At 39.5% G+C, this 15242-nt stretch overlaps 1 protein-coding gene across 2 annotated transcripts in view; it reads right to left on the reverse strand.

Moving 5' to 3' along the window:
* Positions 1-1589: 1589 nt before the first annotated feature.
* Positions 1590-15242, reverse strand: part of SCIN (scinderin) — a 47647-nt gene continuing 33994 nt past the window's right edge. For both annotated transcript variants that reach the window (XM_057429211.1, XM_057421060.1), the window contains exons 6-16: positions 14913-15045; positions 13126-13214; positions 12711-12926; positions 11486-11607; positions 11213-11303; positions 8571-8741; positions 7892-8069; positions 7290-7411; positions 5485-5562; positions 4221-4281; positions 1590-3247 (exon numbers count right to left, since the gene is read on the reverse strand). In XM_057429211.1, the coding sequence (XP_057285194.1) occupies positions 3114-3247; positions 4221-4281; positions 5485-5562; positions 7290-7411; positions 7892-8069; positions 8571-8741; positions 11213-11303; positions 11486-11607; positions 12711-12926; positions 13126-13214; positions 14913-15045 (1395 nt within the window). In that variant the 3' untranslated portion in view covers positions 1590-3113. The remainder of the gene's footprint in view (positions 3248-4220; positions 4282-5484; positions 5563-7289; positions 7412-7891; positions 8070-8570; positions 8742-11212; positions 11304-11485; positions 11608-12710; positions 12927-13125; positions 13215-14912; positions 15046-15242) is intronic.

Consider the following 15242-nt stretch of genomic DNA (forward strand, 5'->3'; position numbering starts at 1 on the left):
CTACTGTCTTCATCATTTTCTTGTTGTTGCAGGTGTAGCCTATGTGTGTCTGAACTGGCAAGAGATCAAGCTGTTCAATTGAATTTAGCTGCATTTAACATGACCATTTAGAGCAGATCTGATGCTGGATAGTACTTTGTGCTGTGGTCAAAATGGATATTAAAGCAGTGATTCCAGAGGCTGGCTCCTCTCCTGTGTACAATCTGTAGTTATATTTTAACATTATGCTATTTTATGTAAGCTACCAATACTATATAGTATTACAATGTCCTGTTGTCTCCAAGGAGTCCTAATATTTTTGTGCTGCAATGGAATTCTGTAAAACAAAGAGGAAAAATGATGCTGTATTTACAATCAAGAGAACATATGAATGCTTGCTGTTTGGTAGCATAATGAAACTGCTAACTCAGGGTTTAATTTTGCCATTACAAATAGAGTGGATATATATTATTACTGTGTGATGATGATGCAAGAAATAGCTTATTCTTGACTGAGATTTATACATCTGTACTTTTCATTTATTCTGAAAAAGGGAGATAGGTTTGCTATATGTATTTGTAATGTTATATGCTTTAATATTTTCTTGAAAACAGCTTAATCTTTAATAATTCCAAGCACTCATAGTCCATCCTGTCTGTTCTCCCTCTCTCTCTCCTTTTTCAGAGAGAGAAAGAAATACATCTTTGTGTGTACTGCACATATATGTATGAAAAATAAACTTCCTCTGCAGCAAGTAAACCCAAGAACAATGCTGCTAGCAGCTGTTGTGCTTAAAGCCCAGTGCAGAACACTGGTCCGTTATGAGCTTTCAATGCTCTTCTCAACATCAGTAACCAACGTGCCAGTACAATGTATTGTAAACTCAAATGCCCAGGCCAGGAGACCACAAAAGCTTCTCTGTCTTGTGTGAGTGAACTGAAAAGTCTTTCACAGTGCTGCAGAATATGCTGGCAGACTGCGTCAGTTCAGAGCCCACAGTGTTCCAGAAGATGGTTATGTACAAGGAGGGCAAATCTTGTCTAATCCTTGATTAAGAAGCTACTATAACTGTTTCTTTTAAAAAATGAGAAGAATCATATGTATATCTCAAATACAACCATCAGATAATTACAGGCTGCCCAGTGGCTGCATGAAGTGCAGTAGCTGAGGAACAGAAAAAGTCTGTGTTCCTTCAGCAGCAGCAGGACATCTTATCCACTCTCACAAACATAAAGTAAGACCTATCCTTTAAAAACAGACATACACCTATTTCCACCTGGTTTATCAAATATTCTCATAGACAATCATTTTTGCAAGCAGAAAGTTACAAAGCCAGAGTTTTATAGCAACTGGTAGTTTTTCTTAAAGGTGAAATCCCAAGGTAACAAGCACCCAGTCCTATGATTTTCACTCACATTTGTACATTTGTAGTTGTTGGGAAGAGTTAAGACTACATTGGGTAAAATAGCATCAAAGTGAAACCAAATAACTTCTCATTGCATGGTCCATCTAAAAAGGAAGGTACCTGCTGGGATTTTTAGGAAGTTTTGCTAGGTATCAATGGAAGCAACGAGATGTCAGAGAGAGGAAGATCAGCTTAGCAAACAGAATACTGCTTTTTGTAATTTTATTTTAAATGAAAATGTGCTCAGATACAGCCCAGTTATATAAGCAGAAATTTAGACAAATGTTTAAAGCTAACAAATGCCTGTAATTGATCTCTTAGCTTCACAATTCTTTTGTCATTGATTATAAGCTCAGACTAAATTCAGTCTTTTGCATTACCCAGATTCAAAATCAATGATGTTAAAATACAAAAATGTCTTAAATTTCACTTTCCACCCTAGCTTACAAGAGTAATAAAACCACTGAAATGCCTTCATTAATAAGCCACACTGACATGATATAAAACTGTACAAACTGTTGTTTAAAACAAGCATTATAGGGTAAGTTATAGCAGCGCTAAAGATTTTAAGCAGAATCTTTTTCCTACTTGTCCTTATGTAGACTCTTTTGACTAAATTACAAATAAAAACCATTTTGAAAATGTACTCTTAAATTCACCAGAATAAAAAAAGCCAAAAAACTATCTGAGAGAAAAGTCTATATTCTACGGTGTGTACTCACACTCCAAATTCCCAGGATGTGGAACGCTATTGGAACAAGGGTTTTCCTCATGCTTGATGTACTTAGAAACACATCCTGCACCTGACAAGGTGAGCAGTCTGCATGCTGGAAAAGTACTGAGTACTGCTGAGTAAGGCAACTGAGACAAAGTATGGCTTAAGTTCAGTGTGGTTAAGGCAGAGTACGTATTTTGAAGCTCTCACTTCTTCTGCTTCCACATAAAAGCACTAGTGCTCTAGGAATGTGTTTAAGAGCTTTGGTTAAAAAGACCTGCTGGAGCTGGAGGTGGTTCCCAGAGATAATCTAAAGAAATTCACTATAATGAGCTACACAGTCCCTAAAAATCCCCTTCGTTGACTTTATATTCTTACAGCCATTAGGTCCAAAGCTCCAAATATATATATGTACTAAAAAGACAAACATGTCAAGTACAGCTTTCTCAAAATACCCACCCCTTATTTGTCCCCTGTAAGACACATCTCCCCCTCTGGATCAGGCATCATCTGAACTTTTACCTGAGTGTGGCAATACTTTGGCCTAATAAGTAAACCAGGTCTAGTCCTAACCTTGCAAAAGATGTAGAATTAATGCTTTATCAGGCCAAATTCTGCACACTGTTATGCTGACCTCTATCTAAAGGAATTTCTGTGACATTAATTTAGATTAGTTTAGATTTTCAAGTGAAGGCAAATTGTAGCCCATTTTAGCCCATTAAAATAAACTAACCCACAGTTTCTGTTTGAAGAATCAATAGCTTAAACAAAGCATTGGCAGCACTTTCCACATTTACAAGAAAACCTCCACTCACCCCATTTGACGAGTTTTCAATTATTATTTATCCTTTCCAGTGCTAACAATTTCTACCTTATCCACAGAAAGACACCAAAGCTCAGGAAAGCATATCAACAGGGGTGTCGTATTGTTGCATAAGCTTATGCTTAAAGATGCCAGAAAGTAACTGGGTTCTGATTATTCTTTGGCTTGAAGCTGGAGCCTCCTTGGATAGATCAGTTCTTCCACTTGTTGGAGTCCCATGCCAGGAACCAGCCTGTGAATGTTGGGGGTTCATGCCCCTGCTTCACAATGACAATGGAGGTCCTCTTATCTCTGCCAGAAGGATCTGTTTCAATATAGCGTTTGGCTAAAACCAGAGAGGAAATATAACATATAATATATTAGTTCATTCCTTTGGTATAAGAAACACATTAAAAGCCCTAGTGAAAGAACCCAGGGCTACTATAACACAGTATTCAATTAAATTATTTCAAAGGCAATTAAATGTTCAGGTAATTGCTGATTTCTCCCAGCTGCCAGTGAAGGAATTTTCCACAAGGTTGAAACAGAGGGATTGTTGCTTTGATCAGTTCATTGCCATACACCTGGGTTTTGGCTCCTGAATAGGAGAAAAAAAAACCTGCTAGTGCTGTGTAGATGCACAAGCTTCATTCCTGCTTTGCTTATGTAAAAGCCAGTATAGTTTCCCCTAACATCACAACATGACATCCACACAGATCAGAAACACAGTCAGGTAACCCCAGATGCTCCAGGGAAATACCTGCAAGTGTTTTTTAGCACAAACTTTGTCAGAAGAGCTCAGCTATGTGAAATCACACCAGAGAGAATATATGATTTTCCAAGGAGGTGCATTCCATATGACTTGTCATGCTTTGTTCTGTAGTTGGAATTTCCTCCTCCTAATTTAAATTCAGTGAACAGTGGCAGGGGAAGGACTTGAGGATTTATTGGCATGCCTTTGACTGTATAAATTAGTGTAGGGCACAGCTCAATAGGTATCTCCTTTTCAATTCTTTCTCTTCTCAGTGCAGTTTCTTTTCATGGAGCTCTCCTATATATTCTTTAAAAAGCTCTGCAGCCTAATAATACTATCTTGATTAATTTTATCCTTCATATGCTTACAGATAATAAAGATAAAATTAGTTTTAAAGCACATTTGAAGGAGAAAATATTTTTCTTCAGGATTAAATCCTAATAAGCTCAGTAACTCCTTTAAACACTGTAAACATAATTAGATTTCTTCTAAATCATCTTTTTCACTTCTTTAAGTAATATTGATGCTACTTCACTCAAAATTCTTCCAAATTGATTTGATTTACCAGATTTAACGGATTCCTGTCGCTCAGTTTCATTAGCATCCTTCCCAATCCAGACAAAAACCTGCAAGCAGAGGAAAGAGATAGCTCCCATGTTGTTACAAGGATGTTGTGTACAGCAGGTAAAGTACAAAACAATTGATTCCACCAGGAGAAAGAATATACACTATAAAAAGACTGCACAGAAATACAGCTGTCACAAACCACAACTGATACTATTTTTTCCCTTGTGCAAGAGATCGTAGTTCTATCCTCCAAAATCCACAGAAAATGTAATTAGAGTTCCCTTCACCACAGTGCATAAAGGTCCATATTTCCAGTGTCAAAAAAGTGGTGAGATTTCAGAGGGTAGAGTTAGTCTTGCAAGGAAATCAGAAGCCTCAGTCTGCAGTCCCCACGTAGTTGGTTGGTTGGTTGGGGTTTTTTCCTGCCAAGGATCCTTTTGGAGACCACCTATGTGTCTCAGACTTCCTTCCTTCTTACCTGAGTCACTATGTCCCAACTACTTTCCATCCAGCTCTTCCACCCACCTTGTCCCATCACTGTTTTATACATGAACCTTGGACATTCCTTCTCATTTCCAAAAACCTCAGCCTTTTCTTCCTTAAGGATTAGGCTGAAGAACACAAATAAAGTATGGGATCTGTGGCTTCCTCCCCACTTTCCTCCAAGGAAAGAGGAAGGGTAGAGAATATACTGTAAGAAACAGATGTGCTTTATTGCACCCCCAAGTAAGTTTACAAGTCATCTAAAAAGCTCTCAGCAGTCTCAGTTTTCAGTGAACCTGTGAAAATGACAGATTGTTTTTGCCAACCTCCATGCAGTTTGTCTGAAGAAAACTGTGTAAGGGTTTAGACTTTGTCCCCTTCTCTAATAATACCTTTTGTAGGTGCTGCTGCTAAATGGATTTTGTGGCTTCCGAATACCTTTTATGCAATAACTTTCTGTTTTAAAAATCAATAAACTTTATTGATAAAATGAAGAACATTATTGAGAGCCTTTCAGGGGCTTATACTCTTTCAGTGTCCATTGGTTTTAATGGGGAGTGCCTGCCATGATCCTACATGATGCTTGGAAAATCAGTCATGTGTGCTCACCCTAGCACATCATGTAGCTCAAAAAATATAGCTCCCTTTGGTATAATTTAAAGGAAACATACCCTCTTCCATTCTCAAAAGATTATTTTTCTTCCCATCTTATGATCTAAGTGGTAAGGAATAAATTATCCTCGTTACCATGAAAAGCAGTGGTCAAGGACACAGCTTACCTGCTCCCAGGCATCCAGCAACATAACATCATCTTCAGCCAAATCGTCCTGAGTGAATTCTCCTGGGACCTCCTCAATCTGAAAAGGACATTATGCTTTGGTTTGGGTTTTTGGTTTGGTTTTTGTTTTTTTTTTTTCATAATTTATCAAGATCTTCTGATTTTGCACAGACCAAAGATACTTTTAAGAGGGTAAGGCTAGAAGCTGTTGCACAATTCTTTTTGCTCCTAAAGGATCAAGCCCTAAACTGATTTGATGAATGTGTCAAGGGTGTTTTTCTGAAAGGAAACAGATCACATAATTGCATATCCTATAAAATCAGCTCAAAGTTTGTCAGGATTGATAGGATATCCTCAAGAGGGGCAGAGGTTTACATTGTAATTCTGACTGTTGTTAAGTTGGGACTGAGGTCTGACAGAAGGCAGCGACAGGGAAATTCCCATAGAGGACCTTGTACCAAGCAAATCAATCAGCTGATCCCAGCTGAGGTATTCCTGCAGCTTACATTCATTAATAAGGTAAAGAAACTGCACTGGTCTGCAAAGGGTGAGCTCAGTGATGAAATACACACCCAAGCAAGTTTTCCAGTCACTTGACAGTGGGATATTACAGTTGACTAAGGCATCTCAAGGCTTAGTCCCCAGAGGAAAGGCAGACTGTTTGCTTCTTCCAAGGATGTGCAGGCAGATAGGAAAGCAGTTTCTCACATTCTGTGTGAGAAGGAAAGATAGCAATGTAGCTAGTGGTCAGCCCTCTACTTTTAAAGGACTGTCAAGGGTGTGGCTATGCTTGGTCATGTAGGAGTGCTGAAGAGACGGTGAGCAGATGGTGTAAAAGACACTCCTTTTCTCCACCCTGTGTTACAGTGCCAGGTCAGAGTGATCTGACCTACCTCTTCTGGTGAGCTCTAACAGTGATGATTCTGTTAACTAAAGAAATGCTTCAGGAAAGAGGGGATTTCACAGAATTTGGAGGGAATTTAAAACAAAAACCAAACAAGTGCATAGCTGCCAGAGCACTATTTACAGAGAGCTTTGTTCCTGTATTTCAGAGGAGTGTTTTAGAAGCTTGTTAGAAGAATACACTTCACTACTTTTATTAAAAAGTAATCCTTATTAAAAGTTCCTATTTGTTTTATCCCTCTTCAAATGGATGGGCTGTGTTTTAAGGAGACTGTAGAGATGGTGGCAAACTATGTCCCCTCCCTAAAAATTAGTAGAACTGTGCCAGAGAGTGACACAGTGTTGCCCTCCCAGAATATAGTAATAAAGCCTGAATCACAGGCTTAATACACAGTGCCCACTTTGAGGTATTTCTGCTAAGGAACTAGGTCTTCCTACCTCTTAAGCATAGGTTTATACCTCAGACGCATAATTTCATGTCTTAAATCTCTATGGAAAAATTCAGACTGCTAGAGATTTTTGGCAAGGAACATTTCCTCACCACCACTATCAAACACATTAAGGGGCAAGGCACTGACCTTTCTCAGTGAAAGCAGTCTGGCAATGGTCTGCCAGAACACTATTGCTTTCAACTGGGCAAATACCTCATCATTTTTCATCTGCAGGACTCTAAGTCCCTGGCTGGAGCAGGCTCTGTGTGCAGACTTCTTCATTATTCATCATTCTGTCCATCCATTGCATTTGGATTGATTTAAAGCATGAAATATCAATTCTCCAGCTCTTGTTAAGCACAGCTAACTAAGCCAGATCCCCAGATTCATTTAATGTCTGATGATTCCCAAAGCAAAATATACCAGAAACTATACAATTAAACAGAGAAGAAAGTATCCCTCATATACTCACAATAAATCTACCAGTCTTGTTAGAACAACCATACAGGCGAGGGGGGTGATCTTCAGCCTTTGTCAAGAGTTGTGATGACGTCTGGTACTTTTTTTTACCTCCCAGTGCTTTCCAGAATTCCTCTGAAATACACAGTATATAATTTATTCAGCAGTGGATTTAATATTTGATGGTTTAGCTTGTTAGATACATTTCAAGAATCCCCAAACAATATCTGTGCTGTCTCAAAGATGAGTACATTTTCCTATAGTTCTTCCCACAGTTTGTCAAAATAGTAATGAAAATATCACTTGCAGACTTAGAAAGAACGATGCACTACGTCCTTCTCCCCTCCTAGGCACTTGCAGTAAAGAAAGGACCACATTCCCCTGCAGCTCCTACTACTGTCCTGCAGACTTCCAGGGCATCACACTGCTCATGCATTGGCCAGTTCTGGATGGATCTCCATAGTAAATGTCAGGTTGGATTTTAAAATGGAAAAAGTGAGCATATAGTTCTGGCTACAAAATATATATGATCACAAAACCCTATTTAGGCTGTATTTCCATGCAGTGCTCTGTATTCTTAGCTACCTATTAGCAACCCTGTGGCCTCATACTAACCAGGTTCCTGGCCTTCATTAATCTTAGCAGTCTGGCAATTAAGAATGCTGGCAATGTATTGAGCTCCATGTTCCTCTTCTTTGCTTGAGCCTTTTCCTACCCAGGTGTAGCCAGAGTTGTTTGGCAGTTTCAGAACAAAGACATCATTAGAGTTTAGAGACATTGCATCAACATCAACCTAGATCAAAAAAAAACAAACCTGTTTAATTCTCCATATTTTCAAATAAGGTAATCACTATTTTGCATGCTTATATAAACTGTGTAGATAGATCTTAATCAGCTATGCTTTTTTCCTTCAAATTTTCCCTAGGTTTATACTGATATAAGTTACAGAACCTAACCTGAGACAGGGAGCCTGCTTGAAGGGCAAAACTTAGGACTGTTTGGCAGTGAGAAAAACTGTCTCATAAGGGTTGCTGATTCTTATCTATTCTTTATCAGCTGACTCTTCACTACACGTTTTCTTACAGTTTCCTCTGAAAGCTGTAGATTGGTTGCACCAAGTTACAGCATATTCTCTTTGATTTATTACATGGATTGGTCACTTAGGGCAGCGGATTTGATTTGGAATTCTGCATTCCTACTAGATGTGACTACCCAACAAGATTAGTCAGAGAGGCTATGGCAGCTATACCATTTCCCATGGAGAACAGTTGATTTATCTAGCAGGTGACCTTACCTCTGCAATCCTAGTAATAGCTGCAAGGTTCCTGCGGATTTGGAAGAGTCGTGTCAGTGGAGCAGGTTTCTGACCTTCGTTCCTGGATGTCCCATCCTTGTAGACAATAAGTGGTTTGTTTTTGAACAAGCTCAGTAAATGTGCAGGCTCTTTGCCTTGGCTGACTCGGATCTGTACATACATAAAGAAATGCAATAAAAGAAACAAAAGGACACAGGTAGTTATTTTTGGTCTTTGTTGAATAGCGCGGGGGATGTTAGCCAATAACGTGAAGTTTGTTAGCATGAGGGAGAAGTGGCAAGCAGAGAAAACCTAAAGATATAGTTCCAGACACATTAAAGTTAGAGCATTTGTGAGACTTTTTTGTCAATCATGCTGACACAAAGACAAGATTCAACCTTCTAACATAACGTTTAGCTGATTAAAATGGCTGCTATCTACTGTAATGAGAAAATCACTCTTTTTCAAAAGAATTGTCATTTCATAGCATTTTATAGAGTGACTGAAGAACTATCGTGGAAGTTTAGGTGCCTTGTATTTAAGCAGAACAGAAAGAGTATTCATCCTGTTCATTATTTCTATGTGTATTTTATCTGCAAGAGGGTGAAAAAGATGAGCATAAATCTATCTTGCAGATAACGTAGACGACAAAAATGAACTTATATTAGAGATGCAAAAGATGTTATTTCAATCTCAAAAAAAAAACATTGAGCTATGAAGAATAGATATTTTTAGGTTAACGTATGATAAAAGTCATTTGTAGACAACTATTTATTCTTCCTTTGTATCAGTGCCACCTGTCAAGGTGGAGGGCTACGACTACCTGCCTTTCACTCCTGGAAAGAAAGAGGAAAAAGGGAACGAGGCATGCTGCATACCCAACAGAGGAGAATTGGACAGCTCCAGCCCCTTAGCCCTGCCTGGTGAGGCTTGAGGCAGCTGGACAGCAGTGGTCATGCTGGGCAGCAGGAGCAAGTGTTTCTACTGCAGAGACCACAACAGCTGCCTGTTGAGGATACCCTGGAACACATACACTTGTGTGTATGCCAAACTGCAGCAGGATTTTACAGATGGGGGAAAAAAACTAATCACCAAACAAAACAAAACAAGCCAACAAAAAAAAAAGCTGAAGGAAACACTCTTGCAAAACAAATAGGGAGAAATGACTTTTTTTAGTCATTTGTACTGTAATGCCATCTAGTGACCACAAAGTAGTACATTTAAACTCTTCAAATAATGCTAATACAGACGTTAAGCACAGGCAATATAATCTAGGTAGCCATGTACATGCATACAAATGCACACATATTTGAATGTATATATACACACATATATACATTCCTAAATTTATTTCAGGCTAAAAATGCTTTTAAGTATCGTGTCCATTGCGCTGAGATGGATCTCCTTCAGTTTTAATAAAGAGTTTTTAAGCACATTACTATTGCAGTTGAGAGTAGTAATATTATTGGTACTGTAGTATTAGTACTGGCCTTAGGTATGAGGCTGGCCCACACTGTGCTGGACTCTGTCCAAATATAGAACATGTGTTAGGAATATTTCAAGCAGTAATTGCTTAGAAGTGTTCTAATCCTTCCTTAATATAATTTCAATCATAAATCATTACTGATTAATGGTTAAAAGCATAGTCTGCCATCTAGAGTAACTGTACCTTAGTGGGTGGGGGAAGCCTTTTACTTTGGTAATTAAAAAATGGCAATCACAGAACTCTCTGACTGCCCAGAAAATCTCTGTCCCTTGTTCTCTTACAGCTCTGGCTTTCCTGTGAAAAGCGGAGACCTCTCACCTCTCCACCTACTCACCACTCCTCAGTAGTGATGAAAGAACATCACACACCCTAGTCATGTTAGGACTAGCTTATCTCCTCACACCTGTTAGCTATCAGTGTCCTGCACCTTGCCTTGCACACCCCACTTCTGCAAGTGAGGGTGTGTATCCTGCTTTCATGGAGCTGCAAGCACTACAGGATGGGAAAACCCAAGTTATGTTCCTCAGTAAGGCAGGCACAAGCCAGATGCTGACACACAGTTCATCATATCATAGAACCATAGAATGCTGAGGTTTGGAAGGGACCTTAAAGATCATCTAGTTCCAAACCCCCTGCCATGGGCTGGGACACCTTCCACTAGACCAGGCTGCTCAGCATCATGTGGCTTTCATATCTCCCAGTTTTGGCCCACTAAAAGTCAGGTGTCCTGTCTGGGCTAACCATGACTGCTTCCTCCATAATCAAAAGGAGACAGGGGAGCTCCCACAGGGGTATCACCCTGTTAAGACACCTGCTTCACGGGAGATGCTCTGCTCTGGGAGGATGTTATCTGGTCTCTGTTGACCATGTACAGCATCTGTAAGTCTAGGCAGGACTAAAACCTAATTTTTAGACAGTGAAAGTCAAAGGAAAGAAAAGGCAGTTTTAGGCTGTGTTCTTCTGAATATCTACATTCAGAAAGAATGATTCAAATGGGGAACCTCCAGTGACTTTAAAAGGAGCCCATGGTGTTTGGCTTATACAGATCACGAGCAGCTAACTTTCCCAGTCTTCAAACACTACCTCCTCCTTTCAGTTCTTATAGAAATTGTTATATTTTGCATGCTGTATTGAATTTTATCCAAAAGACACTAACCTGCACAGCTTGACCATTCAATAACTGATCCAGCTGAACAGTCAGAAATGCAGACGCAGTCAGTTCATCTTTTGTAGCATGGGCTCCTTGCCTAAGAGAGAAAGACAAAGACAGTGGTTAAGTCCAGTTTCAAAATGATCCAGAGCTTATAGTGCACAACAAATGCACAGTAAACAACCTTGCATTTACATGTGGTTCTACTGAAAAGGACATAAAGTTAGCATAAAATAATATCCACATTCTGGAGGTTTGTGCAAAGCCAGCCAAACACACCATGTGTAGATGATCTGTCCTTTAGGGTAAGTGTAGAGGATAATGTAGCAGTCGCCACCATAGAACTGTCCGTAAGTCTCAGGTCCCACAGGAACCCTGCCACTGCTTTCCACACGCCAGATCTGGGGAAACAGAGATATCACTGGAGTATGCTGCACTTCATCCTGAGACTCTGCAAGAAGCAATTCACTGTGTCATCCCTTTGAGTGATCTTTGTTTCTGTTCCCAAGTGTTATGGAATAAAACCAGGAAGGATTCTTCATGAAGTAGATCTATACACCCTGCACCCACTTAATGAATGAATAAAGACCATCAACAAGCCAATGCAGTACACTTTTCTTTGTCTGATGCTTTAATGCCACATGATCATCTCATAATGCTATGTTGAACTTACTTTAAGATCTTAAGATGACAATATGACATGAATGGCACAACACTGTGATTCATCACAGTACTACCATATCATTTGGGAGAGACACACTGCAGTCAGAGAGCACACTGTTATGCAGATTTCTTCCTATTTGATTCATTACAGCCCAGTTCAGTTAACAACTGTTCTCCAAAAACATACTACTAAAATTAAAAATCAAAAAATGCTGCAGATCAAAGCTGCTTTGGCTTAAGCCTACAGACCATCTGAAGTATGATGTTAGAAACCTAGAAAACATAGCAATGAGACAGTAGGTATTTATCTCTTCTTTTTCTTCTGTAATCCTAACATGCAGGCCTGTATTCAAGAGGCTGTGTTGCTAAAATGGCAAACCAGCCCTGTGTAATCCAAAGATATTCCTGCAGTGGGATATGGATAGATTTAGAAAGACTGTACAGTCATTTTTTCTCTCCAAATCCAGGCTACCTGAGAAACACAATAGGGACAAAGAAGGTTCTTCTAGAAAGCAGACTGGATACATACATAAAGACACAGAATTGAATTTTTTGACTCCAAGGGCAAGTCTTCCCATTCCAGATTTCAAGCTGATATAAGCCAGAAGTCTTTCCTTAGGCTAAGGATCATATTCAAAGTACATCTTTAACAGGTATTGTGTAGAGATTCAATTTCTACTTCCAAGTATCTTTTCTGATGATAGAAGTACCACTGCCACTAATGTAGCATTACTCTATACAACAGTGTAAATGGGAAAACATAGTGTAGCAGCCTATCCCATTACACTTAACAAACTACACTGGGTAGGTGGGATACAGTTTAACACAACACAAAAATTACCTCTACTTTCCCTGAACCATCATCTACCATGTTGTGCTGGGCAGCCATTTGAGGAGACTCATGTAACTTGGTAGCATCAAATTCAACCTGCTCAATTTTAGCCACTCTCTCTGTGACATACACTTTGCCAAAGCCATCACTTTGATCTTTATCCTTCCAGTCTTTAAAAAATTGTTTGAAAATTGGCGTTTCACCTCCTTCTGGAAAGACTTGAATCTGAAATGAAGCAAGACACATGAAATGGAAGGAAAACAAAACTGACACAGTTACTCAAACAGAAACTTTTCTGAGTTACTTGTTAGTGAAATATTGCCCTTATGTCTTACCAGCCCTTAAAATATTTTTTGCTGATTTAAAACCAAAGTTTTGAACAGAGCTCATGTTTTCCTGGTATCATCTTATAACTAGATCGCACCTGTGTGTTGGCAGGATAATTCATCTGCTGTATGAATTGTTCAGCATTCTTCATGGCAGCTTTCCTCTCTTGTGGGTTAGCATCTTTGCCTGGTTAAAACAGAAGGATAACAATACATGGGAAAGCGTAATGAGCTCACAGATCCTGCAAAAACAAGATGCCCTTGAGCCAGGTTCTATCTGACATTGCTCTTGCCTCAGCCTTGAACAAACACAAATGCTGGACATAGCATGAGCAAGAAGACTCACATGTAAGCTGAATGGCCAAAACAGCGGCTTTGGAAACAGCTAAAATAAAAATAAAAATGGGGACATTATAATTATTTTTTTCTTCTAGTGTGGGCCTCTACCAAAATAATGCTGTTCATAATATCTGCTTGGTTTCAAGGTACAAGAACACCCCGGTGCTTTTCTCTGAATATGCTCCTTACTGGGCTGCAATGTGGTAAATAAAGCTGCTGTCCAGAACTGCCTTTACCTCTTTAGGCACTGCCACAGTCTGAGTAGAGGCAACTCCCACTTTGTCTGGCTGGGTTGTGCAATTTCCACTGCCCTTCCCAACCCATTGCTCCTTTTTCAGCCTTGCTCAGTGTCAGACATCTGGGGAAACCTCTGTGGGATGATATTGTCTATCAGGTCTGTGTCCCAGCTGGCTGTCAATTACTATACTGCAAAGACCTCTTAGTCTAATAAGATGCTCTTATGAGCTATTCATTGTATTCCATTCTGAATGAGATTATTAGAAAAGCAATTCACACTCCTCAGCTTAGTGGTCTGAAGATTTCCAGCAGAGATGATAACTGCAGCCTCCCAGTGAAAGGGTGAGACTCATAGACTAATGTGAGTCATTATTGTTACACATTATTTTTACCAACAGTAGCACAGTGAGGATGCACGGAGGAGCAAATAGGTTCACATTCAAAGGGCCTAAATAGTATTTTATTTATTTTATGCCTGATCCTATTGGCTTGGTTCTTCTTGAAGCTGTCAGGTAGAGAGTAAAAACCAGGGATCAAGTAGACGTTAGGCCATCTGAGCATAATGCTCCCAAAATATTCTCACTTAAAGGATGCTTCCTTAACTGCAAATGAAGTTTCAACAAAAATAAAAAAACCTGCAAATGCCACAGAATAATTAATACAGTGCCTCAGATGAAAAAGGGGAGATACTCAGCACTGGAGGCAATGGCAGCACCACAACAATCCAGCTACAAGGTGTACAGACCTAATTCCTCATTAGTAGTATTCTCCTGGGAAATGTTCAGTCAAAGTAACTTCAGACACTCCTACAAGCATTCATGATACTGCAGAGAAATATTCACAAGACAAAAAGAAGCATCAAAGTATATGCAAGCTTATGCTTTTAGTTGATGCCTGAGACACTCATCTTGCAATTTCACACTTCTGTGGAGCAATGTATGGAATCCATCCATTATCAAAATTTATGTGTCCAGATTTTGTTCCAGAAGATAGGGATTTGATAACAGTATATAGAATTTGTAGAATTCTTTACGTTTGCTTTGTAACTGCCACTTAGATAAGCACTTAGGCACCCAGGCTTACAAGTACCTCCTTAGACAAGGATCCTTAGACAAGACTTAATCTGGAGGCTGTTACCCAAATGAGCAATCTGTGTCCACCAAGGAACTGCACCTACACCAAGGAAGACTGTGTGCAGGGTGCTGTGTCCAGCCAATATTAAATTATTGCTAGTGTCCCCAGGGTGTTGTGTCGACTCCTTAGATATATCTGTGTAGCTTCTGCATTTGCAAGAGAAGTGATCTCTTACCTTTCCACACAAAGATCTTCCTTGCAGCACCATTGTCCAAAATGAAACACTCCTCAGACAAAAGCATAGCCATGGAGAAGGGGTTTTCCTCTGCTACCAGGGACACTTTCATGGATCCACTTGCATCTGACACCTAAGAAGCAAACATTTCAAATTTAGAGCAACTCTGACTTTTATTTCCAAGTTAATTTTGGCTCCCAAAATTACTATAATGATCAGCTGCCATTCCTATATAAATGGCTAGATGAAATTTGTGTGCTGCTGGAAAGTAAGGCAGGCTGATGATACTTCTGTTTCATTTCATCTTACATCCAATAGAGGGAGATGTAG

Source organism: Pezoporus wallicus, unplaced genomic scaffold (genome assembly GCF_028554395.1).
Source record: "Pezoporus wallicus isolate ANWC-B61680 ecotype Strahan unplaced genomic scaffold, APGP_CSIRO_Pwel_v1 contig_7099, whole genome shotgun sequence".
Lineage (NCBI taxonomy): Eukaryota > Metazoa > Chordata > Aves > Psittaciformes > Psittacidae > Pezoporus > Pezoporus wallicus.